The sequence below is a fragment of the Pongo abelii genome, chromosome 1, assembly GCF_028885655.2.
Source record: "Pongo abelii isolate AG06213 chromosome 1, NHGRI_mPonAbe1-v2.0_pri, whole genome shotgun sequence".
In the NCBI taxonomy this organism is placed as follows: domain Eukaryota; kingdom Metazoa; phylum Chordata; class Mammalia; order Primates; family Hominidae; genus Pongo; species Pongo abelii.
Genome location: NC_071985.2, coordinates 23,283,421 through 23,310,223, shown reverse-complemented (window position 1 = coordinate 23,310,223; position 26,803 = coordinate 23,283,421). Strand labels below are relative to the sequence as shown.

At 43.9% G+C, this 26,803-nt stretch overlaps 1 protein-coding gene, 2 non-coding genes and 1 pseudogene across 9 annotated transcripts in view; 1 reads left to right on the top strand and 3 right to left on the bottom strand.

The window, feature by feature from the left end:
* LIN9 (lin-9 DREAM MuvB core complex component) overlaps positions 1-10,022 on the bottom strand; it is an 82,207-nt gene extending 72,185 nt beyond the window's left edge. For 3 of the 7 annotated variants that reach the window (XM_024237958.2, XM_024237961.2, XM_024237965.2), the window contains exons 1-2: positions 9,627-10,022; positions 1,674-1,706 (exon numbers count right to left, since the gene is read on the bottom strand). In XM_024237958.2, the coding sequence (XP_024093726.1) occupies positions 1,674-1,706; positions 9,627-9,705 (112 nt within the window). In that variant the 5' untranslated portion in view covers positions 9,706-10,022. The remainder of the gene's footprint in view (positions 1-1,673; positions 1,707-9,626) is intronic. The other 4 variants (XM_063716379.1, XM_054519336.1, XM_054519332.2 and 1 more) reach the window with 2 other exon arrangements.
* LOC112131570 (small nucleolar RNA U13) lies at positions 4,738-4,839 on the top strand. Its single transcript, XR_002913609.1, has one exon. It is a non-coding gene; the product is annotated as a small nucleolar RNA U13 (small nucleolar RNA).
* A 117-nt stretch (positions 10,023-10,139) lies between the features above and the next one.
* On the bottom strand, positions 10,140-25,978 carry LOC100461290 (Y-box-binding protein 1-like; annotated as a pseudogene).
* LOC112131471 (small nucleolar RNA U13) lies at positions 16,556-16,659 on the bottom strand. Its single transcript, XR_002913534.1, has one exon. It is a non-coding gene; the product is annotated as a small nucleolar RNA U13 (small nucleolar RNA).
* Positions 25,979-26,803: the final 825 nt, after the last annotated feature.

The following is a 26,803-nucleotide window of genomic DNA, read 5'->3' as shown; positions in this document are numbered from 1 at the left end:
GAAATGAGTTTAATATTGGGAGAAAAAGAATAATGGAATAATTTTTAAGAATCACAAAAGAACAGAGATGGGATGGAGTTGATCCTGCTAGGCAAACAAACTGGGGTGTTCTGGAAGACAAATTGTCTTCTTAAGCTAGAAGGATTTAATTTGGTAAATCACCAATCCAAAACACAATATAGTAGCTTTAAAGACTAAAAGTACTAATGAATCTTTGAGAATATTTAGCTTGGTTCCAAATTTATTGACCTACCAGAATCTTAATCAAGAGGTAAAATTTTAAAGAAACTATGTTAAAAAGGTTAGTCTAATGTACCTGCCAAAAGAAATAGTGAGACCAAGGAACATGTCTAACTTTTTCTTAGAATGAGAAAAGTACTATCATTCTTTTATTTTTATTTCAGGGCATTATTACTTAGAAAGCAAGATTCTTTTTTTTTTTTTAATTTGAGACAGAGTCTTACTCTGTCACCCAGACTCCCAGACTGGAGTGCGGTGGCGCGATCTCGGCTTACGGCAATCTCCGCCTCCCAGGTTCAAACAATTCTCCTGCCTCAGCCTCTCAAGTAGCTGGGATTATAGGCGCCTGCCACCACTCCCGGCTAGTTTTGTATTTTTAGTAGAAATGGGGTTTCACCATGTTAGCCAGGCTGATCACGAACTCCTGAGCTCAAGTGGTCCGCCTGCCTCAGCCTCCCAAGGTGCCGGGATTACAGGCGTGAGCCACCGTGCCCAGTGAAAGCAAGACTCTTAAAAATAAGCTATTATGGGCCAGGTGTGGTGGCTCATGCCTGTAATCTCAGCACTTTGCAAAGCTGAGGCAGCAGGATCCCTTGAGCCCAGGAGTTCGAGACCAGCCTAGGCAACAAAGTGAGTCCTCCTCTCTACAAAAAATAAAGAAATTAGCTGGGCATGGTAGCATGTGCCTGTGGTCCCAGCTACATGGGAGGCTGAGGCAAGAGGATCACTTGAGCCCAGGAGGTCGAGGCTGCAGTGAACTGTAATCATGTCACCACACTCTAGCCTGTGTGACAAAGCGAGACCCTGTCTCAAAAAATAAATAAACAAAAAATCTGCTGGGCACAGTGGCTCACGCCTGTAATCCCAGCACTTTGGGAGGCCAAGGTGGGCAGATCACTTGAGGCCAGGAGTTTGAGGCCAGCCTGGCCAACATGGTGAAATCCCATCTCTACTAAAAATACAAAAATTAGCCAGGCATGGTGGCACATGCCTGTAATCCCAGCTACTCAGGGGGCTGAGGCAGGAGAATCGCTTGAGCCTGGGAGGCAGAGGTTGCAGTGAGCCAAGATTGCACCGTTGTACTCCAGCCTGGGCAACAGAGAGAGACTGTCTCAAAAACAAACAAGCAAACAATTATGCTAACATATTGCTCAGCACAGTCGTTTAACAAATGCTTTTAATCTAAATATTTATGGAATGTTTAATTAGAAAGGTTTTTAATCAATAATTTTAGAAATTTTTAAAAATAATTTCTAACAACTGAGGATCAATTCTCCTATAAAAGCATATTAATTTAAGGTTATCAGTGAAAACCAATACTGAAAAGCTACGATGAATCATAACTTAGAAGGAAAAGGGAAACACTATAACCAGATTAATTTAATGAATTAGACTTTTAGCTATGGTATACCTAAAAATGCTATACTTCTTACCTTTTAAACTGACGAGGGCTTTTGCTGAAGAGCCTGCAATTAAAAATAAAACAAATCAATAATTATTTCATAATCAAAGTGAGAGAAAAAGACCTTGGTTTGGGGGTAAAAGTGATCCATTTAGTTTTAGTAATGTTGAGTTTGAAGAGATGGTGGAATGTGCAACTAGAAATATCTAGCAGACAATTCAAACTATAAACCAGAATTCAGATAAAGAAAGAACTGGAGAGAGACATATGAGAGTCTTGCTGAAGTTGTGAGAACTGGAGACCATTCCAGGAGAAGAAAGTGAAGAAAGAGAAGAAAGAGGAAGAGTGGGGACAGAGGTAATTTTGGATCCTCATCCAGGTGTGCTGTGGTGCTGGAAGAAAAGAGAAAGGGAACCGACATCTATTAAGGCAAAGACTGATGTAGTAATGGAGTGGAAAAAACAGACAATGGAAATGATTCAGGGACTGTCAGAGCAAGCAATAAGTCCCTTGAAAGTCTAGAATGCAGGTATATGTGATACTTCAAGATCTAAGCTGGAAAAGGGAATACAGAATGGCCAAGAGGGGCTAGAATAAAGTTGGAGGGGTTCACTGGATAAAACAAACTCCAGTGTACATTAGAGGCCAGGTATGATGGCTGACACCTGTAATCCCAGTGCTTTGGAAGGCCAAGGTGGGAAGGATAGCTTGAGGCCAGGAGTCTGAGACCAGCCTGGGCAACACAGGGAGATCCTGTCTCTAAAAAAATTTTTTTAATTCACTGGGTATGGGGGCACGTGCCTCCAGTCTCAGCTACTCAGGGGGCTGATGTGAGAGGAGAGGCCTGCTGGAGCCTGGGAGGTTGAGGCAGCAATGAGCTGTGACCACGCCACTGCACTTCAGCCTGACAGACAGGGTAAGACTCTGCCTCAAAAAAATAAAAAAGACATAACAAGGAAGCTCCTCATACATGCAGAATCTAGACTGAATCTATATTATTAATAAACAACAGGGGAATCTGTTGCAGGTAACCCACTTTGAGAAACATCAGGCTACAGGTTCTGGTGTGAATGAATGATAGGATCTATGGGTAGGGAAAGTAGAAAAATCAATAGAGAGGCTGGGTGCGGTGGCTCATGCCTGTAATCTCAGCACTTTGGGAGGCCGAGGTGGGCAGATCATGAGGTCAGGAGATCAAGACCATCCTGGCTAACACGGTGAAAACCCGTCTTTACTAAAAACACAAAAAATTAACTGGGTGTGGTGGTGAGCACCTGTAGTCCCAGCTACTCGGGAGGCTGAGGTGGGAGAATGACGTGAGCCCGCGAGGCGGAGCTTGCAGTGAGCAAAGATCGCGCCACTGCACTCCATCCAGCCTGGGTGACAGAGTGAGACTCCATGTCAAAAAAAAAAAAAAAAAAAAATCAATAGAGAAAGAAGCTTTTTGAGAGTGAGAAAGCACTAAATTTAAAAATCTCAGAATTGGATGTATACATTGCAAAGTCCAAGTCATCTGAAAAATAATAATTAAGGATGATCTCAGGGGATTAAATAAAAAAGAACATGAACTAGGAACAAAAATTAGAGAGGACGGATTCATCCTCCTTGCTATTTAACAAAAGCAGCCATGATTTACATCTCATATAAATGGATAACAGACTTAAAATGAGAAGCAACAGATAAAGTATGGCAGTTATGAAACACTTCATCTCAGATCCTTAAACACTATGCATCTCTGATCACTAAACCTCAACTGACTTTTTCCTCCACAGGTCTGTATAAGAGACTTGTGAAACAGACACCTATTAGCATTAAAGACACTTACTTTCACTCTACTCTCTTGCCTAGATGTGAAGAATCGTTAACAGGACACCATAAAAGCTTCTGCATGGCAAATGAAGCTTAATGACAAAAGGCAGTAAAGTCATGGGGGTGAATGACATAAAATCTTGCTAAAAAGTCTCAAACAATGCAACACAACTGTAAAGCAGCAATAGTAGATAATACACACATCTCTGTGCCAAGAGATATGTAGTGCATTTGAGAAAAAGTAGTAACCATTCACTCACTGAATATGTAGAGTGCTGACGGCATGCCAGTCCCTACCTGCTCTGGGCAATGGGAATACAACAGCAAGCAAAATAGTCAAAGTCCCTGCTCTCATGGAATGTACATTCTAGTGATGGGAGACAAACAAAAACAGCTATCGAGTCATGATACGCACTCTGGAAAAAATAAAGCAGAATAAGAAGAATATGCAGGGTGGGGATGGGGGGAAGGAAAACTATTTGTATATAAAGTGTTCATGATGAGCTTCTATGAAAGGTGATGCTTAAGCAGAGATCTGAAGGAAGAGGTATATGCCATAAGAATATCCACTCCTGCTCCATGAAGGCAGGAACCATATCTTGGGGATTCTGACCAATCACCTTTAACCTTTTCTTTTTTTCTTTTTTTTTTTTTTTTTGAGATGGAATCTCACTCTGCCACCCAGGTTGGAGTGCGGTGGCGCAATCTCAGCTCACTGCAACCTCCACCTCCCGGGTTCAAGCAATTCTCCCCACCTCAGCCCTCCAGGTAGCTAGGATTACAGGTGCATGCCACCATACGCAGCTAATTTTTGTATTTTCAGTAGAGACAGGGTTTCACCATGTTGGCCAGGCTGGTCTCGAACTCCTGACCTCAGGTGACCACCTGGCTCGGCCTCCCAAAGTGCTGGGATTACAGGCGTGAGCCACCGCAACAGGTCCTTTTCTCCTTTTTCTAGATGCAGGATAGCATAGTGGTTAAGAAAACAGGTTCTAGATTGAGACTAGCTATGTTTGAATCTTGGTCCTGACACTTTCTTGCATGTTACCTTAAGCAAGTTACTTTGCCTCTCTGTGCTATTGTTTCTTCATGTGTAAAATGAGGATTAAATGAGTTAATACATGTAAAAGTGCATAGAACAATGCATATATTACACAGTTAATTTTGATATAATGCTGTTAGTATTATTTTGAGCAAGCAAAAAATAATAGGTTAAGAACATGGATTTTTCAGTCAGGCGAATCTGATTAAATTAGAATCTTGCTCTACATTAATCCAAAGATTCTACCCTTCGTAGTTCATAAGCATGATGATGGGGTTTTCATACTCATATGTGAGATGTGTCTCTCTCAAACTTTGTGAAAAGTCAGCACATGACCCATCTGATGTGGAAAAAAAATTTTATTGAATGCCTACCATAAGCACTGTTGGGGCGAGGGTTACCCCAAAAAACAAGACAAACAAAGCCTCTGCTCTCAGGAAGCTTAAACTCTAGTGGAAAGAGACATATATATAAAACACGTACATAATAATTATAGCTCATGATAAAGGAAATAAACAGAGTGATATTGGTGGAGATGGGTGAATTACTCTAAGTACTAGTTACCTTACTTTTGAGTACAGACGGTTTCTCTGAGGTGGTAACATCTAAAAAACTAGCTGTGAGAGAGCAGGAAATCAAAGCAATGAGTCTGGGCAGAAGAAACAGGTTAAGTCCTAAGAAGGGAGGAGGGGTGACTGTGCTTGCATAGGGAAGAATGGTATGAATGGGCAGAGGTAAGCCAGGTGTTATGCATGGAACTGGGAATGCAATTAGGAAGACAGAAACAGTACCTGCTCTGATGGGGCTACTAACCAATCACATAAACAAACACAAAACTGCAACTGTAATAGCTGCCACTAGGAAGTTACACAGTAATACAAAAAGATTTAAAGAATATGGGCCCTGGCCTGGCACAGTGGCTCACACCTGTAATCCCAGCACTTTGGAGGGGGCTAAATGACTTGAGGTCAGGAGTTCGAGACCAGCCGGGTTCTACTAAAAATACAAAAATTAGCCGGGCTTGGTGGCACACACCTGTAATCACAGCTACTCAAGAAGCTGAGGCAGGAGAATTGCTTGAACTCTAGAGGTGGAGGTTGCAGTGAGCAAAGATTGCACCGCTGCACTCCAGCCTGGGTGACAGAGCAAGACTCCATCTTTAAAAAAAAAAATAAAGAAGATAGGCCCTGCTTGGTGGCTGAAGCCTGTAATCCCAGCACTTTGGAAGGCTAAGGCAGGAGGATCACTTGAGGCCAGGAGTTTGAGACCAGCCTGAGCAACATAGGGAGACCTCGTCTCTACAAAAAATAGAAAAAAACAAAACAAAACAAAACAAAAAACAAAAAAACCTTAATTGGGCATGGTGGTACATGCCTGTGGTCCTAGCTACTGGGGAGACTGATGCCGGAGGATCTCCTTAGCCCAGAAGATCAAGGCTGCAGTGAGCCATGATCATGCCTCTGCACTCCAGTCTACACAACAGAGGGAGACCCTGTCTCTTCAAAAAACAAAAAACAGATTTAAAGAAGACATAATTTAGTCAGGGAGGATGGGAAATGGCTCTCTGAAGAAGCATAAAATGGGATCTAAAAGATAATTCGAAGTTAACTGAAAGTAAGGGGGGTGTGGGGGTGTAGCATTCCAGGTTGAGAGAACAGCATGTGCAAAGACCCTGGAGAAAAGGGGAGACTGGCGAGTATAGGGAATGAAAAAGGTCCAATTTACCCCAAGGGATAGAATGAGGGGACAAGTGGTAAAACATAAAGCTGAGAGGTAGGGAGCAGCCAGACCACAAAGGGTCTTATAGCTACTAAAAGGTTTGTAACAGGAGGATGACATACATTCATTTTGAAACGATCCCTCTCGCTGTGTGTTTGTGGGAAGGGGGCTGAATTAATGAGAGGCTGAGGTAAAGAGAAGAAATGGTAACAGTTTGGGCTATGGTGATGGTAAGAAATGGGTAGAATTGATAGATATTTAGAAGGTAAAATTTACAGACTTAGTAAAGGCTTAAATATGGGAAGTGAAAGAGAAGAAAGTGGCTGGGGGCACGGTGGCTCACGCCTGTAATCCCAGCACTTTGGGAGGCTGAGGTGGGTGGATCACCTGAGGTCAGGAGTTTGAGACCAGCCTAGCCAACATGGTGAAACCCTGCCTCTACTAAAAATACAAAAATTAGCCAGGTGTGGTGGCGGGCGCCTGTAAACCCAGCTACTTAGGAGGCCGAGGCAGGAGAATCACTTGAACCCGGTAGGCGGAGGCTGCAGTGAGCGGAGATCACACGCTGCACTCCAGCCTAGGTGACACAGCAAGACTCTGTCTCAAAAAAAAAAAAAAAAAAAAAAAAAAAAAAAGAAAGAGAGGGAAGCGCCAAAGAAAATCTCTAGGTTTCTGCCCTGCCAGCTGAATGCACAGTGGAACCATTCGAACCACTAGAAGTATCTGTCATAGGGTAGGACTGAGGTGGATTTTAAACCTGTGCAGTTTGAGGGGCCTTTGAAGCATCTAAGAAGAAATGTGAAACAGGCAAGAGATATCAAGAAAGGGAGCTCAGGAAAGATCTGGGCTGAAGATAACCTTAGTTTCCTTATATAAAATGTGAGTACTTACATCAACTGAAATGAAGATTAAATGAGCAAATACATATAATATCCTTTGCGTGGCATCTGGTTCATAGTAAATACTCAATAAATGGTAGCTTTCATTATTGATAATGTTATATCGACTCCTGAATAATATATTAGCTAGCCTCCTTGACTAAATGTGGCCAAAAAACATACTGCTATTTCCAGTATCAAATTGAAATCGCTTTTCCTTTTCAAGACCCTGCTCTAGTTTCATTAATAATACCTGTTACTTTGCATTAATTCCATATAAATTATTTATGTATACTTGATTTGTGGCACTGTATGACAAAGAAAGAAAGAAAATCCCTGGTTTCAACAAAGCTGAAGTCTGCCTAAACAAGACATACGCTTCACAAATACACACCAATGCACCAGAGATGTCACAAAGTAATATAAATGATTAGGTTATATAATTTGAAAGTGGAGCTGGAATTTGAACCCTAATATAAATCCCAAGTCCCTACAAAGAACCACAGTAAATTCTCAATAAATGCTGGATGATATGAAGCAAATATTCCTAATGGTAGTTGTAAGAAAGCCACTTAAAACGCCTCTCATTACAACAGAATGACTACAGTAACCAAAACAGTGGCTCTAGTGATTGTGACATCCAAGAGGTGATAAGACATGTTTATGATAAAGATACCAAGGATGATGAAAAACATTTTCGGATGACAAGTACACTGTACTTAGTAGGTCCACACTCATTTGGGAGCATTCTAAGTCACAATCAAGGCCAGCCGCGGTGGCTCACACCTGTAATCCCAGCACTTTGGGAGGCCGAGGCAGGTGGATCACCTGAGGTCGGGAGTTGGAGACCAGCCTGACCAACATGGAGAAACCCTGTCTCTACTAAAAATACAAAAAAATTAGGCAGACGTGGTGGCACATGCCTGTAACCCCAGCTACTCGGGAGGCTGAGGTAGGAGAATCGCTTGAACCCGGGAGGCAGAGGTTGCAGTGAGCCGAGATAGTACCATTGCACTCCAGCCTGGGCAATAAGAGTGAAACCCCGTCTCAAAATAAATAAATAAATAAATAAAATAAATCACAATCAATTGTATTCTACAAATAAACAATACAACTCATGACTGGTCAATAGCTGTGCCCTACCCAATACAGTGACTATTACCTACATGTGACTATGTAAGTTAAAATTAAATAAAATTCAAAATTCAGTTCCTCCATCACTCTAATCACGTTTGAAATGTTCCATGGCCACATATGGCTAGTAGCTTGGCTACCCTACTGGACATCACAAAAGAGAACAGTTCCATCATGGACAAAGTTCCTTGGGGACTTAGTGCTGGTCTCTATCAAATTTAAAACACAAACACTTTTAATACGACTTTTCGCCAGCTTGGCAAGTTGAATTTTTATTTTAACTTTATAACTTACTAAGAATACATGACCTCACAAAGAAAATGGAATCGGTAGTATGTTGAGTTCTCATTTTTAAGTCCATTTGCCTTGTGCATAGATAGATTCAATAGTAATTGAGCCTTTCACAAATACGTATAAACTGAATAGTGAATGTGGATTCAGGACTTTTTTTGTAATTAACTAACATATTTGCCTTTTCATATAATTTATGCAATATTGTAAATTACAAAATTAAGTTCCATTGCCCTTAAACTATGGAATTGGTGCTTTTACTTATTCAACACAAGTGAGCATACATGTCTTAGATGTCAGGGTGAGTAAACATGGTTAGGGGAGGCAATGCCCTAGGGTGGGTGTCAGGCAGGGTACTGCATATGTACGCTGTGTTGGTCACATCCATGCATAAAGGTACCTTTATGGCTCTTAAGACACATATAGAATAAAGTCTGCGGGACGGGGTCTACCTGAACACTGAGTATCGGGGCTGGATGATCTCAGGAAAGGTCCACAGCCACCTGTGGTCCCAGGGGAAGGGGCCAACCCTCTGACACGGAAACACTTCCAGGGGTGGACACACCGGTGGGGGGGGTGGGGAGCACAGTGAAGATCACAAGTGCCTGTAGTGGCAGGAGCTGTGACAGGACAAGATCAGAGGCTGGGGCAAGAAGAAGTGGCCGTGGACCACCCCGTGCCCAGCCCAAGCCCTCCCCTGGCCCCGGGACAGGCGTGTTACATAACCCTGGCGGGCGTCTCTCGGCGCCGGGCGAGTGGTGCAGGCGGCGAGGACAGCCCCCGCGCCCGGGGGCCGCTCTTCCCCCCACCTCGGCTGGGGGCCGGAGTCGGGCCAGGGGAGCAGCCACCGCCTCCGCCTGGCACAGGCTGGACTCCCGGGCTCTCGGTTTCCGGCCCTGGCGCTCACACAACCCCAGAAACCAACACACAGACACCATAACAAAGGCGGCGACGCGGCGGCAACACCGGAGTGGGAGGACTAGGAGACCACGGTGGGGCTGGCAGTCAGCCCACCTGCCCAGCGGAGGGCACGGGCGTCCGTCCCGGCCGGTGCAGCCGCTGGGCAGGCGGCAGGCGGGAAAAGGGGGGGGTGCTTTGAGGTGCTACTCACTCTCGTCAGGCAACTGGTCGAGCTCCGCCATCTTGAACGAGCCGCGCCGCTTTTTCAAAGGCTGCCCGCCGCGGTGCATTGTGGGGCGGAGACTGTCTTTGCGAGGGAGGTTCGAATGCGGAGCTCGCTGCCCGCGGCGCCGCGCTGCGCTGCTCCCGCCGCGGCTGGCTGAGGCGGGCCCGGCTCCGCCCGCGCCTGCCCGGGGAGGAGGTGCCGCCGAGGGGGGGCCGCGCCTCGCCCCTCTGCCGCCGCCTCCGGCCGAGCCTGGCGGGAGGAAGGGAGGAAGGAGGCCGCGCGGCGAGCCCCGGCGCCGGAGCGCGGGGGGAGCAGTACCAGCTCCGGAGTCCCGCCCGGGTCCCGCTCCCGGCGCATGTTCCGCGGCCCGCGCTGCAGCTGCGGGAACTGCAGGCTGTTTGTTCCGAGTGGAGAACGGGAGGGAGGCCCCGGCGGGGGGAAAGAAGCCCTCGGTTCTGGGTCGCATTGACCGAGGGGGCTCTACGCAAAGTGAAATATTCACAGTTCCCGAAACCCACGTTGCTCGGGCGCCTCCGTCCCCTCGCTTTTCCCGAGAGCGCCGGCCGCAGCAGCCCCCTGCGCGTCGCGACGTCCGGGACTCGGTCCCAGCGGCCCCTCGCGATCCGGGCACGCCTTTCCCGAATGTTGGAAGTTGAGCTGCGTGCAGCCGGGGAGCGAGACCTTGAGAGGTCATGAAGTTGGTCATTTAGGCCGACAGCTAAAGAACTGTTCTGCTCAGCTGTTTCATCCATTCGACACTAGATCGTGCAGTGGGCTGGAAGAGAATTAGAAAACGAGTAACAGGAGGCTTCGAGAGGATACAGAAAGGAACAGTGACACTACAAGGTGATAAAGTACCTGATCCAAATGTTATCAGAATACTGGACGAGAATTCAACGAAATTGAAAGAAGGCCAAGGAAAAATTTCACAATATCTGTCTGTAACACTTTCCAGTTATAAAACACTGTTGCTTTTCAAAAATTCATTTAACAAATGTCATTGAGCTCCAATCCTTTTCTCCAGGAATTTATGGGGATTGGAGGAATGAGACCGTTAAGCAGTCAAAAGACAACATGGGTGAATTCCAGGAACTACAAAGTTAAAAGGCGGTAGACTAAGATGACAGAGTGGTACACAGAGGCCCACCCAGGCTAAGGAGTTGAACTTGCTTAGTCCACTGGAGCAGTGGAAAAGTCGGGTGTAAGAGGGGCATGTTTCTATTTGTGTTTTAGAACAAAAATATGGGAAATGGATTGGTGGGGGACAAGATGAGAGCCTAGAAACCAGTCAGGAAGAAGCTTATTTGGGGCATGCAAAGGACAGAAGAGAGAGGTAGCTGGAGAGGTGCAGCGGGTGGACTCTGGAGCCCCACGGCCTCGATGGGAAGAATCCAGATGGGCTGCTAGTTGTATAATCTCAGGCACGTTGGTTTCTCAACCGAATTCTCTGTGCCTCAGTTTCTTATCTGTAAAATGCAAATAACAGGGTTGTTTAGAGGGCTAAATGATTTGATAGATGTAAGGACCTTGTACTAGCTGCTAGCACCCATCACCTAGCCACTATTACTACCATAACCACAGCACAGGCAGTATGAGAGAGAGGTGGCAGCATGCACTCCACCTTTCAAGACGTGGAAAATAAAGGATTGGGTGAGTCACTGGGTGTGAGGAGAAGGAAGTCTCATTGCTGATGCCAGCTTTGTGCCTTGGGTAACTGGGTGCTGCCATGCTAAGGTAGGAGGGAGAGCAGGGAGTGAGCAGGGAGGGTGAAAGTTCAATTTTACAAAGTAATCCTTCCTTCAGAGCTAGCTTAACCTCTCCTTTGCCTTCTAAACACACTCTGATCTGCTCCCTAAGAAGATTAAAACACTGGTCCTTGTTGTCAGCACCTGGGGGGGACTTCAGCAGCTTGCACTTCAGTATCAGTTTGGAGATGAGATCAAGAAAAGGTCAGCCCTTTAAGAATGAAAGAATAGAAATTAAAAAAACATGAGAGGTTATCGGAGTGGGAGAAGCAAAAGCTTTGTGAATGTCATGATGGTCAAGGTGTCATTAGACCAAGGCAAACCTGGTTTTATTCTGAGGCAGTTTTCATGTACACGCAACAACACAACTACTGTTTAAATCAATGTTTTTAGGCCCTCCCGTGATAATCTTTTTAAACAAAAACTCTAAGTGACTCTTATAAATCCAAAGCCTGAAGCTGTATCCTAGCCCCAGATCTAGCGCTCAGCTGTGTGATCGAAGCCAAGGTACACTTAGCTCTTCAATAAGTTTCGTTATTGAATATTTATGACAGGTTTTACAATGATTGGCTTACTTGATTCTCCCAACAACCTGGTAATTTGTCCAAAGACAATGGCAAGCAAGTGCTAGAATCAGGAATCTAGCCCACTTTTCGGTGCCTCAGTGACTCCCTCTGTGATGGGAGGATTACACGTATGTCTTTATCCATTTGTGCTGCTATAACAAAACATCTGAGACTGGGTAATTTATAGACAACAAATTTTTTTTTTTTTTTTTTTTTTGAGACGGAGTTTTGCTCTTGTCACCCATGCTGGAGTACAATGGTGTGATCTCGGCTCACTGCAACCTCTGCCTCCTGGGTTCAAGTGATTCTCCTGCCTCTGCCTCCAGAGTAGCTGGGATTACAGGCGCCTGCCACTACTCCTGGCTAATTTTTGTATTCTTAGTAGAGACAGGGTTTCACCAGGTTGGCCAGGCTGGTCTTGAACTCCTGATCTCAAGTGATCTACCTGCCTCAGCCTCCCAAAGTGCTGGGATTACAGACATGAGCCACCATGCCCAGCTGACAACAAGAATTTATTTCTCACAGTTTCAAACGCTGGGAAGTCCAAGATCAAGGTGCCAACGTTGGTGTCTGGTGAGGGCAGCTCTCTGTTTCCAAGATGGTGGCTCATTGCTCCATCCTCTGGAGGGGATGCATGCTGTGTCCTCACATGGTAGAAGGGACAGAAAGGCAAGAGAACACCCCCTTCAGCCTTGAGCCCTTTCATAAGGGTACTAACCCCATTAACGAGAGCAGAACCCTCATGACTTAATCACCTCCCAGAGGCCACTCCACTTAATACTGTTGCATTGGGGATTATGTTACAACTGAATTTTGGGGGGAATACCATCATTCAAACCATAGCAACATACAACGCAGGGGTATTAAATTTCCTGCAATCACTTATTCCAATTTAAAATGACATGACTGTGTGTGGTGTTTGCTTTTTTAAAAAAACAAACCACAGTATGGATAAGGTCATTAAGTCATGAAAAACCTAAATAAAAATACACCATAAGAAACATCTCATGTACCTCATAAATATATCCACTTACTATGTACCCACAAAAATTCTAAAATATTTAAAAAACCATAAGAAAAATAAACATGGCCACATTTTAGAAATGTCAGGTTTGACCATTTCTAGTCCTGTGGCCTATTTATCAATTATTGGGTTGGATTATTTTTGTGAAAACAGTTGCAATAACTAAAGATAAAATGTGTGTGTTGGGGGCCTGGTGCAGTGGCTCACACCTGTAATCCCAGCACTTTGGGAGGCTGAGGCAGGTGGATAGCCTGAGCACCCGAGATCAGGGGTTTGAGACTAGCCTGACCAACATGGTGAAACCCAGTCTGTAGTAAAAATACAAAATTAGCCAGGCGTGGTGGCTTGCACCTGTAATTCAAGCTACTTGGAAGGCTAAGGCAGGAGAATTGCTTGAACCCAGGAGGTGGAGAGTGTAGTCTGCTGAGATCACACCACTGCACTGCAGCCTGGGTGACAGGGTGAGACTCCGTCTCAAAAAAAAAAAAAAAAAGTGTGTGTGTGTGTATAGTATGTATGTGCATGTTTTTATAAATACTTTTGATAAAGTTGGGAATTTGAGTTAGTAATGAAAAAACAAAGACAATTCAGTTTGCCTTGCTTGAGTATCTCAGCCATAATGAGGTAAAAAGGCTCTCCAGCCTATACATATATATATTTTTAAGTTATGTTGCTGGTAGGACTCCACACTCAGCATTTCCTCTTCCAGCATCCAAGTACACCAGGAGTACTGATGGCCCCAGGATCTAGGTTCAAATTGCAGTTCACCTACTTCCCTTGTGTGTATTCTTGAACAAATTACTCTCAGTAGTAGTTTTTAGTTTTCTTCTCCCTTTCTTGAAGGGTTATCATGAAGATTAAATTACATATTGTAAATTAAGTGCCTATCAAGATCTCCAGTGACTGTTGGTATCCTTCCTTGATGAGAATCCCTCTTTTAGAACATAAATATTCTCAAAAAGGTGCCCAGTGGCCATCCTGGTAATTCCCTTCAGAATCCTCTCCCTGAACATGTTCAGAGCAGTGAAAACAGGCATGAGGAGTGAGAGCAGAAGACATGGGTTGTAAGCCTTGCTTTACCTCTTGTGAGCACCATGATCTTGGACAAGTCATTGAACCTTTCTGCCTTTGTCTTTCCCATTTGGGGAGTGAATATAACTACACTGCCCTACCTAGATCACAATGTGAGGATGCATGTCCATAAAATTGAGATAATAAAAGATAAAATTCTCTACATGTGTTAGATATTATGGATAACATCCAAGTTTAGTGGAGTTTAGTATGTTACACTACTCTAATGAAAACTATAACAAAGCTCTTTAAAAAATCATATACAATACAAATGTGAAACTCATAATGAACCAAAGACCTAAATGTAAAAGCTAAACCATAAAAATTCCTAAAAGAAAACATAGGTGTAAATCTTCATGACCTTAGATTAAGCAACAGTTTCTCAGCCATGACACAAAAGCACAATCAACCAAAGAAGGTATAAATTGGACCTCATCAAAATTAAAAATTTGTGTGTTTCAAAGGGCACTATCAAGAAAGTGAAAAGACAACCCTTAGAATGGGAGAAAATATTTGCAAATCTTATATCTGATAAAGCACTTGTATCCAAAACATTTAAACACATTTAAAACTCTTATAACTTGGTAATAAAAAGACAACCCAATTCAAAAATGTGCAAAGGATCTAAATAGACATTTCTCCACAGTAGATAAGTCAGTAAGCACACAAAAGGCTGTTCAAGATCATTATCATTGGGGAGCTACAAATCAAAACCACAATGAGATACCAATTCACACCCACTGGGATAGCTATGATAAAAAAGACAGATAATAACAAGTGTTAGCAAAGATGTGAAGAAATCAGAACACTGTGTACTGCTATTGGGAATGTAAAATGGTGCAGCTGCTATGGAAAACAATATGGTGGTTCTTCAAAGATTTATACATAAAAGTACTATGCTATATGATCCAGCAATTCTACTCTGAATATAAATGCCCAAAATAATGAAAAGCAAGGACTCAAACAAATATTTGTACACCCATGTTCTTAGCAGTATTACTTCACAATAGCCAAGAGTTGGACGCAACCTAAGTATTGATGGATGGATGAATGGAAAAAGAAAATGTGGTACATAAATACAATAGAAAATTATTTAGTCTAAAAAAGGAAGAAAATTCTGCCATATATGAGGGGTCTTAAGAAAGTTCATGGAAAATGCATATTATGAAAAAACTGGCCATGCATGGTGGCTCACGTCTGTAATCCCAGCACTTTGGGAGGCCAAGGCAAGCAGATCACCTGAGGTCGGGAGTTCGAGACCAGACTGGCCAAAATGGCAAAACCCCGTCTCTACTAAAAATACAAAAATTAGCCGGGTGTGGTGGCGGGCACCTGTAATCCCAGCTATTCGGGAGGCTGAGGCAGGAAAATTGCTTGAACCTGGGTGGTGGAGTTGCTGTGAGCCGAGATCACACCACTGCACTCCAGCCTGGGCAAGAGAGTGAGATTCCGTCTCAAAAAAACAGAAAAAAGAAAAAAAGTATGCATGGATTTCAAATTTTTTTTGCACCAAAATAAACTTGTACTTACTTGTTATAACGTGCCTGAATGGGATCTAGTCTGAAACACTAAGAAGGGTAAGACATCAGTTTGAACAGAGTACCTTTCAGAGCAACATAAATTCTGCTAAAATTGAAGCAAGAACAAACATCAATGGTGAAGCTTGATGGTGGACAAATGGAAGCTTTACGGTGAAGCTTGGGTGGAAGAATGATGAAATTATTGATGCTCTTAAAGCAAACTAAATATAGCCTGAGAAGAAGTCCATACTTCTGTATTTGAGTCCTTGTGGACTAACTGTAACCTAGTGTAATAGGCAGACAAGATTAAAAACTTAACTTAGGGGTATGTGCCTATAACTAAATCGCTGAGTCTTGGCCAATCCCAGCAGCCATACTTCAACCACTCTTAGACTGCTGAATGTTCGAACTGTGTTCAAATAAGGGAAACAACCTGTAACCAATCCAGCTGTTTCTGTACCTCACTTCTGATTTCTGTATGTCACTTTACTTTTTTTGCCTATAAATTTGTTCTGACCATGAGGCACCCCTGGAGTCTCTCTGAATCTGCTGTAATTCTAGGGGCTGCCCAATTTGTGAATTGTCCATTGCTCAATTCAACTCCTTTAATTAGGCTGAAGTTTTTCTTTTAACAATGCTTTGCAAAAAGTTTATGAGGATGATGCGCCAAAGAATTCAGCAGTTTATAAACAGATAACTCATTTTAAGAGAGGACAAGACGATATTGAAGATGAAACCTGAAGCAACAGAGCATCCACTTCAATTTTCAAGGAAAAAGTTAACCTTATTTGCGCCCTAATTGAAGAAGACCGATTATTAACAGCAGAAAGAATACCCAACACCATAGATATCTCAATTGGCTCAGTTTACACAATTCTAACAGAAAAATTAAAGGTGAGCAAACTTTTCATTTGATGGATGCCAAAACAGTTGCATTCAGATCAGCTGCAGACAAAAGCAGAGAGCACAGCCTTTTTTTTTCCTTCCATGTCAGACAGGTAATGTGCCGATGTTGTAACAAGGTTCAAGGGTGGGACATCTCACACATGAGCGTGGACACACAATCATCATGCTCAGGAGCTACAAAAGGATTTGAGCAGAGCTTTCAATGGAAATTTTAAACGAGTGGGGTCAGGATCCTGAAGCACTTCCTTGAAGAATTATAACAGGAGATGAGACGTGGCTTTACCAGTATGATCCTGAAGACAAAGCACAATCAAAACAATGGCAACCAAAAGGTGGAAGTGGTCCAGTCACAGCAAAAGTGGACCAGTCAAGAGCAAAGGTCATGGCAATAGTTTTTTGGGATGCTTGAGGTATTTTACTTGTTAACTCTCTGGAGGGCCAAAGAATGATAACATCTGCTTATTACAGGAGTGTTTTGAGAACGTCAAAGCTTTAGCAGAAAATCCCTGAGAAATCTTCACTAGGGAGTCTTCCGCCACGCCAATGCTCCTGTTCATTCCTCTCATCAAAATGCGTGCAAGCAAGAGTTTCAACAGGCTGGACACGGTGGCTCATGCCTGTAATCCAGCACTTTGGGAGGCCAAGGCGGGTGAATTGCTTGAGCCCAGGAATTAGAGACCAGCCTGGGCAACATGGTGAAACCCCATCTCTACAAGAAATACAAAAATTAGCCAGGCGTGGTGGCGCATGCCTGTAGTCCCAGCTGCTCGGAAGGCTGAGGTGGGAGAATTGCTTGGGCCCAGGAGGTAGAGATTGTGGTGAGCCGTGATTGTGTCAGTCCACTCCAGCCTGGGCTACTGAGTGAGGCCCTGCCTCAAAAAACAAACAAACAAACAAACAAATAAATAAATAAATAGAGTTTCAAAAGGAAATCATTAGGCCTCCACCTTACAGTCCTGATTTGCCTCCTTCTGCCTTCTTTTCATTTCCTAATCTTTAAAAAAACCATAAAAGTACGCCTATTTTTCTTCAGTTAGTATCGTAAAAGAGACTGCACTGACATGGTTACATTCCCAGGACCCTCAGTTCTTTAGGGATGGACTAAATGGCTTGTATCATTGCTTACAAAAGAAAGTGTCCCGAACTTGGTGAAGTCTATGTTGAGAAATAAAGTTTATATTTTTTATTTTAACTTTTTTGACAATTATTTAAGATCTTTATTGACAAGTGCTTGCAGTTCATTGACTATTTTGAAAAAACACCAAGTTGTAAACTTTTATTACAATTTAAAATGAAGTTCTTAAGTCTCAACTTGACCAGATATGAAACAATTTAAAAATCTTTAGAGGCATATTGAGAAAAGCCAGACTTTTTTTTTTTTTTTTTTTTAAGAAAACCACATTTGTTATCACCAAAAAGAGTTGTCTTTAGGAAAAAAGTGATTTAAAAAACCCATGCTGCACAGATAATGCAGATAGTTCTAATAATTGGTCAGCAGCAAAAAGCAAACAATGTCTTCAGTGCCAATCTTTTGTTCATTTCTTATTGCTGTAGTTTCACATTCATTTATTCTTGTTGTACGACTAAAGGGGATGATGGTAGAGATGGTAAGCTGGTATTTACTCAGCCCTACCTTGCTCAGCCTTGGCCATGGGCAAATTTTCAGCTGCTTTTGTCTCTTTGCCATATTTTCTGGGTCTCCACCTGGGCACCGACATTGCTGCTGCCCTGGGGTCTCATCTCCTTGATTTATTTTTATCCTCTCCATCACCATCCCCTCTAGGCTGTCTTTGGCTAGGAGGGCCCCAGCGGAATTGTGGCCTATAGTCACATACATATCTTGCCTCACTGGTCTACCTGGTGCTCCTGCACCCTGGTTGTCAGCACCCTCCATCTCTGCTCCCTGCACTGGAGGGCTGCAACACTGTGGTCCATGCCCATAGGGTCTCTTCAGGTAGCAGGAACCTTCTCCAGGAACCTTCTCCTGAGGAAGGGCTGGTCTTGTTGGGCCTGGCCTTTGGGAGCACTCCACCATCCTTCCTTCTTTTCCCCATACTCACTATTCTGGTAATTCCGCTGGTAATTGTGTGGAGGACCCCCAGGACGTGGATTGCTTCCATAATGGTTACGGCCTGCTCCACGTTTACTGCCTTGCGGTGGAATTCCACCAGGGCTGTGACATCGGCTGCCTCCACACCCTTTTCTCCTTCAGTGTCAGACTCCACAGTCTCTCCAGTTCCTACACTGCCAAGGTACTTCCTGGGGTTCTTTTTTAATGGCAGATCTGTTTCTTACATTGAATCATTTTCCTTTTTCCAAAAATCTTTGCCATGACCTTCTTGTCCCTACCCACAGAACCATGGATGTGAGGCTGCCGAGGCCAGTACTCCCTGGGCAGCCAAGTCTGGTGGTAGAGGTGTGGCTACTTTCAGGGCTTTCTGGGGTCTGCTCTCAGATCCTGATCAAACTTTATTTTTTTATTTTTATTTTTTGAGACAGGGTCTCACTCTGTTGCTTAAGCTGAAGTTCAGTGGTACAATCATAGCTTACTGCAGCCTCAACCTCCCTGGCTCGAGGAATCCTCCCACTTCAGCCTCCCAAGTAGCTGGGAATACAGATGCGCACCACCACACCCAGCTAATTTTTTATTTTTTGAGACAAAGTCTTGCTGTGATGCCCAGGCTGGAGAGCAATGGCACAATTTTGGCTCACTGCAACCTCCACTTACCAGGTTCAAGCGATTCTCCTGCCTCAGCCTCCCGAGTAGCTGGAATTACAGGCACATGCCACCACACCCAGCTAATTTTTGTATTTTTAGTAGAGACGGGGTTTCACCATGTTGGCCAGGCTGTTCTCAAACTCCTGAGCTCAAGTGATCCTCCTACCTTGGCCTCCCAAAGTGCTGCGATTACAGGTGTAAGTCACTGCACACAGCCTTAAAAAAAATCATTTAATTCAATTTTTCCACTAACTTCTTGAAGTCCTCTTGTACTACAGCATAGATCAATTTGAAGACTTTATGCTCAGCCGAATAAGCCAGTGAAATAACACATAAGGAGAAATACTGTAGGATTCCACTTATGTGAAGAACCTGGAGTTCTCAAATTCATGGAGAAAAAGCAGAATGGTGCTTGCCAGGGGTTGAGGGGGAGAGGAGTGAGGAGTTATTGTTTAATGGGTACAGAGTTTCAGTTTTGGATGATAAAAAAGTTCTGGAGGTGGATGGTGGTGATGGTTTCACAACAACATGAATGTACTTAGTGCCACTGAACTGTATGCTTTAAAATGGCTAAAATGGTAAATATTATATTATGTGCATTTTACAAGAAAAAAATTCATATTACACAAACATTATAAGTATGATTCCAATTACTAAATATATTTGCATAGATTAAGCTCAGAACAAAAGATATCCAATGTTTATGGTGGCTATCTCTGAGTGATAGGGTTATGGGTGCTTTTAATTTTCTCTGAATCTGTATTTATAATAGAGAAATTATAAGTAGTAAATTATATAAAATTATGAGCAGTAAAATTTTTTTATTACTTTTGCTAGTACTGCAAGTCCAAAATATTTTGTATTATCTTTTTTTTTTTTGAGACAGAGTTTCTGTCTTGTCACCCAGGCTGTATTGCAATGGCACGATCTTGGCTCACTGCAACCTCTGCCTCCCAGATTCAAGGTTCAAGCAATTTCACCTCAGCCTCCCGAGTAGCTGGGATTATAGGCACCCGCCACCACACTGGCTAATTTTTATATTTTTGGTAGAGATAGGGTTTTGCCATGTTGTCCAGGCTGGTCTCCAACTCCTGACCTCAGGTGATCCGCTCACCTTGGCCTCCCAAAGTACTGGTATTACAGGTGTGAGCCACCGTGCCTAGCCTTGTATTACTTTTATAATAAAAGCAGGCATTGAAAAATGTGGTAGAAGAGGGAAACAACAGACATTTGAGGGTGGAGAGTGGGAGGAGGGAGCAGATCAGAAAAAATAACTGTTGGCTATTAGGCTTAGTAACAGGGTGATGAAATAATCCGTGCAACAAACCCCCATGACATGAGTTTACCTATATAACAACCTGCACGTGTACCCCTGAACCTAAAATAAAAGTTAAACAAAAAGAAAAAAGTGGTATACCATACAATGAAATATTATTCAGCCATAAAAAGGAATGAAGTACTGGTAAATGTTACAACATGAATGAACCTTGAAAACATCATATGCTAAGTGAAAGAAGCCAGTCATAGAAGATCACATATAGTAGGATTCCACTCATGTGAAATGTGCAGAATAGGCAAATCCATGGAGATAAAGGACAGATTAGTGATTGCTTAGGGCTGATGGGAACAGGGGCAGCGGTGGGGGATGGGGAGTGACTACTAATGAGTACAGGGTTTCTTTCTCTCTTCTTCTTTCTTTTTTAGAGACAAGGTCTTCCTTGCTGTTGCCCAAGCTAAGTATAGTGGCCTTATCATAGCTCACTGCAGCCTAGAACTCTTGGGGCTCAAGAAATCCTCCTGCCTCAGCCTCTGGAGTGGCTGGGACTAGTGTGTGCCACCATGCCTGGCTAAATTTTTTTTTTGTAGCGACAGGGATCTCATCATGTTGCTTATGCTGGTCTTAAACTCCTGGCGAGAGGTGAAGCCAGTGCGGCTTCTGGATGGGGTGGGCACTTGGAGAACTTTTCTATCTAGCTAGGGGATTGTAAATGCACCAATCAGCACTCTGTGTCTAGCTAGAGGATTGTAAATGCACCAATCAACATTCCATAAAAATTGACCAATCAGCACTCTGTAAAATGGACCAATCAGCACTCTGTAAAATGGACCAATCAGCACTCTGTGAAATAGACCAATCAACGGGACATGGGCGGGGCCAAATAAGGGAATAAAAGCTAGCCACCCGAGTCAGCAGTGGTAACATGTTTGGTTGCTTTTCTGCCTTGTGATTTTGCTCTTCACAATGATTCTTGTTGCTGATTACTCTTTGGGTCTGTGCTACTTTTAAGCGCTGTAACACTCGCTACAGAGGTCTGTGGGTTCATTCTTGAAGTCGGCAAGACCACGAACCCACCAGAAGGAAGACACTGCGGATATATCTAAAGGAACAAACTCTGGACACACCATTTTTAAGACATCTTAACACTCAACACCAAGGTCCGCAGCTTCATTCTTGAAGTCAGTGAGACCAAGAACCCACCGGAAAGAACTGATTCCGGACCCACTGGTCTCAAGCGATTCTCCTGCCACAGTCTCCCAAAGTGCTGGAGCCGCTGTGTTCAGTCCACTGTAGAGGGGTTTCATTTTGGGGTGATGAAAATGTCCTGACACTGACCGGGTGCGGTGGCTCACGCATGTTATCCAAGCACTCTGGGAGGCTGAGGAGGTAGATCACTTGGGGAGAGGAGTTAAAGACCAGCCTGGCCAATATGGTGAAACTCTCTTTTAAAAATACAAAAATTAACTGGGCGTGGTGGTGGGCAGCTGTAATTCAGATACTCGGAAGGCTGAGGCTGGAGAATAACTTGAACCTGGGAGGCAGAGGCTCAGTGAGTTGAGATCGTGCCACTGCATTCCAGCCTGGGTGACAGCAAGACTCCGTTTCAAAAAAAAAAGGTCCTGAAATCAACCGTGGTGGTTGCACAACTCTGTGCATACAGTAGTCCCCACTTCTCCAGGGTTTGTTTTGCCATGGTTTCAGTTAACCATGAACAACTGAGGTCTGAAAAGAGGTGAGTACAGTATAAGATATTTAGAGACACAGTTACAATAAACTTTTATTACAGTATACATTTGTTACAGTGTATTGCTGTGATTGTTCTGTTTTATTATTTTTGAGACAAGGTATGTCATCCAGGCTGGAGTGCAGGGGTGCAATCACGGCTCACCATAGCCTGGACCTCCCCAGGCTCGGGTGATTTTGCTACCTCAGCCTCCATAGTAGCTGGGACCACAGGCTTGCATCACCACACCCAGCAATTTTTGTATATTTTATAGAGATGGGATTTTGCCATCTTGCTGAGGCTGGTCTTGAGCTCCTGGGCTCAAGCAGTCCGCATGCCCTGGCCTCCCAAAGTGCTGGGGTTACATGCGTGAGCCACTGTGCCCAGCCTGTTCTATTTTATTATTATTGTTGTTAATCTGTTACTCTGCTAATTTACAAATTAAACTTTATCGTATGTATGTATAGAGAAAACAGTATATATAGGATTCAGTACTATCGTCAGTTTCAGGCATCCAATGGGGGTCCTGGAATGTATCCCCCAGGGTTAAGTGTGAACTAGTATATACTAAAAACTATTGAATTGTGTATTTTAAATAGGTGAATTGTGGTCTGTGAAGTATAACTCAATAAATGTGTTACAAGGAAAATCTTGTTTTCAGACTAGGTTTTATCCCAATCTTAAAATCTTTGGTAGTCATTTTGTGCTAGACCCATTCCTAGGCACTTAATGAAGATGTGAAGTCAAAGAGGCACTCTACTAGGCAATTTTCTTTCTTTCTTTCTTTCTTTATTGAGACGGAGTCTCATTCTGTTGCTCAGGCTGGACTGCAGTGGCGCAATCACAGCTCCTGCAGCCTCAACCTCCCAGGCTCAAGCCATATCCTCCCACCTCAGACTGCCAAATAGCTGGGACTACAGGGGCATGCTACTACAGGGGCACACTATTATTTTTTGTAGAGATAGGGTTTTGCCATGTTGCTCAGGCTGGTCTAGAACTCCTGAGCTCAAGCAATCCGCCCTCAGTGTACCAAAGTGATGGGATTACAGGCGCTTGGCCTGTTCAGAATTTCTTAAATGAATTAGCACATATAAGCTAGAGGAGCCCACCAGCCTAGGCTACCCAAGGAGGAATACCTTGTCATCAGAACTGCCCAAACCAGAAAGATTGGATGACTCAACCCAGTGCAGATTTGTGAATTCTAACCCAGAAAGATTACCCCTTCAGGACATGTGTCCTGGAAACATGTCCAAGGAAATGGACACATTTCCATGTGTCCAAGGAAACATTAAGAGTTTAATAGCTGGGGCAACATAGTCAAACTCTGTCTCCACAAAAATTAGCTGGGCGAGGTGGTGTGTGCCTGTAGTCCCAGCTATGCAGGAGGCTTACGTGTGACAATCATTTGGGCTGGGGAGGTTGAAGCTGCGGTGAGCTATGATTGCACCACTGCAGTCCAGCCTGGGAAACAGAGCAAGACCCTGTCTCAAAAAAAAAAAAAAAAAGGTTTATAGTCATCAATTCTGCTTTATCTTCATAACCCCTAGTATTCTAGGCAATTTAATAGTGTACAATTATCCAGTAATTAGCCAGCAAATACTTATTAAGCACCTACTATGTGGCAGAAACTAAGGTTGCAAAATTCAACGTGACATAGTGCCTTGCAGAGCTTTCAGTCTAAGGGAAGATACAGATACATTCCATAAGCAATTGCAATAGTTTGACAAGAGCTACCCTAGGGCTGAGGTCAAGATACTGTAGGAGCATAGTGGAGTGCAGGATGTAGGGGAGGAAAAGAAATATTTTTTCCTTGATCATCACTGGGTTTGTGGCTGAAGCCCCTATAACAAAAGATAGTTTAACAAGAAAAGTATACACATTTATTTATTTAAGTTTCATGTGACACGGAAGACCTTAAAAGGAAACGGGCCGGTGCAGTGGTTCGCACCTGTAATACCTCGGGAGACCGAGGTGGGCTGATCACCTGAGGCCAGGAGTTTGAGACCAGCCTGGCCAAGATGGCAAAACCCAGTCTCTACTAAAAATACAAAAATTAGCCGGGTGTGGTGGCGTGCACCTGTAATCCCAGCTACTTGGGAGGCTGAGGCAGGAGAATCGCTTGAACGCGGGAGGCAGAGCTTGCAGTGATTCAAGATCAAGCCACTGCACTCCAGCCCAGGCGACAGAGCAAACCTCCATCTCAAAAAAAATAAAAAAAGGAAATGGACCAAAGAAACAGGTAAATCTGTGTATATTTTATACTAGGTTTGATGGAGAAATGGATGGTCATGGAAAAATATAATTGGATAAAAAGTATGATATAATGTTAATAAAGTGTGAGGGGACCACTTAGCAAGACCTATTTGTTCAGATTTTTCTTTGTGTCTCTGTGTATTCAGAGATAAGGATGTCCCTTTCCTCTAGGTATAGGGAAGGACCTCTCCAATGAGGTCTCATGACCTGCTTCAAGGGAGAAGATTGAGAGGAAGATGAGAATGACCTACTTGCTTCTGCTGTTTTCTCAAATACCAAAGTGCCGTATTTGTGGGTAGCATGTCCTGAACTTAATCAGAGATTGGTAGGGGGTGAGGTAAGAAATGTTTCCCAGTCTTTGAACTGAGACCTGAAGGCTGAGTAGAAGTTAGAGAGAGGAAGTGGAAAAAGAAAGTACTATGACTGGCAGAAAGTCATGTGCAAAGGCCCAGGGGAAAGAAAGAACATAGCTTTTATCCCAGGAACTTTAAGTATTTGAGGATAGTTGAAGAGTTTAAAATTAGATGTGGCAAAAGGTAAGACTCAAGAGATAAACAGGGGCCTCACAAGTATAGAGGGCTTTTGAAACCTTTCCTGAAGTGGGTTTTGATACCTATGGAGGTGCACCACTGTTAGGGTTCTCTAGAGAGAGAGAACAAATAGGGGATGATTAGATAGATAGATAGATAGATAGACAGATAGATAGATAGATACCTAGATAGATACATATACAGACAGAGGAGAAGGGATTTATTAGGGAACTGGCTCACATGATTCTGGAAGCTGAGAAGTCCCATGACAGGCCATCTGCAAGCTGGAGACCCTGGGATGCTGGTATTGTGGCTCAATCCAAGTCAAAAAGTCTTAGAACCAGGGATGCCAATGGTGTAATTCTCAGCCCAAGCCCCAAAGCCTGAGAACCTGGCGGGGTGGGTGATGCTCATGTAAGCCCTAGAGTCTCAAGGCTGGAGAGCCTGGGGTCCTGATATCCAAGGACAGGAGGAGAAGAGTACGTCCCAGCTCCAGGAGAGAGAGGAAATCCTTTTCTCTCCTTTTTTTGTTCTATCTTGGCCCCCAGCCAATTGGTTGATGCCCAGCCACATTGAGGGAAGATCTTCCCCTCTTAGTCCACTGACTCACACGCCAGTCTGCTCTGGAAACCCGGACAGAAACACCCAGAAGGAATGTTTTACCATCTCTCTAGGTGTTCCTTAATGCAGTCCAGCTGACACCTAACCTTAACCATCACAGCCACTGAGATCTCCAGCCTCCAACTGCTGCCCCTAAGCTCTGCCACAGGATTCATATCAGCACCATGCTCTCCCCAGGCTGCTCCTAGCCAATAACTGCACATGGCAGAGCTGCTCAAACCAGGCCATTCCATGCCTCCTCTAATGGGCTGTCTTGGCTGTGGGGGCTCCTGCGTGGTCTGGTCAGGATAGGCTGCACACTTACCTGTAGAGCTGCCTGGAGCCTGATGGTGACCCTTGGCCAACACTATGGAATATATCAAATGATGTTCTGTAACCATCGGTCTGTGGATTGTTTGGGGAACAGGACATACCAGCCTTCAGCACTGTTTAATAATTGTTTCTTTGATGGAGCCTGCAGAATTTCAATATTAAGGCTGGTCAGGGAGCTAAAACATGCCTACGTGACCAGTTCACTCTAAGAGATCCCACCATGAGTGAGCTTTGGACTTCCTGGTATGTACACACATGATGGTTCAAGACCTGAACATGTAGCACATGCAGTGGGAGTCAGCAGAGACAGAACAAAGAAGCCTGTGCCTGAGATCTCTAGCCCCTTCTTTGCATAACGTTGCCTGCTGTTACCATACTGTATCCTTTGCCTGTTAAAAACTGATATGTGAGGGCCAGGCTGGGTGGCTCACGCCTGTAATCCCAGCACTTTGGGAGGCTGAGGAAGGTGGATCATGTGAAGTCTGGAGTTCAAGACCAGCCTGGCCAAGATGGTGAAACACTGTCTCTACTAAAAATACAAAAATTAGCTGGGCATAGTGGTGCACACCTGTAATCCCAGCTACTCGAGAGGCTAAGGTGGGAGAATTGCTTGAACCTGAGAGGTAGAGGTTGGGGTGAGTAGACATCTGCCACTGCACTCCAGCCCGGGTGACAGAGCGAGACTGTCTCAAAAAACAAAACAAAACAAAACTGGTCTGTATGAGTATAGGAACTGTTGGAGTCCTGTGAGTCCTTTCAGCAAGCAAACATGGAAGGTAATCAGAGCATGAGGAACACAGCCTCCCATTGGCCTAGCTGTCTCTCTGCTTTATCCCTCAAAAGCATTTCCCCAAATAAATAAATGAATCTGCATATCTGATTGTGTCCTAGCC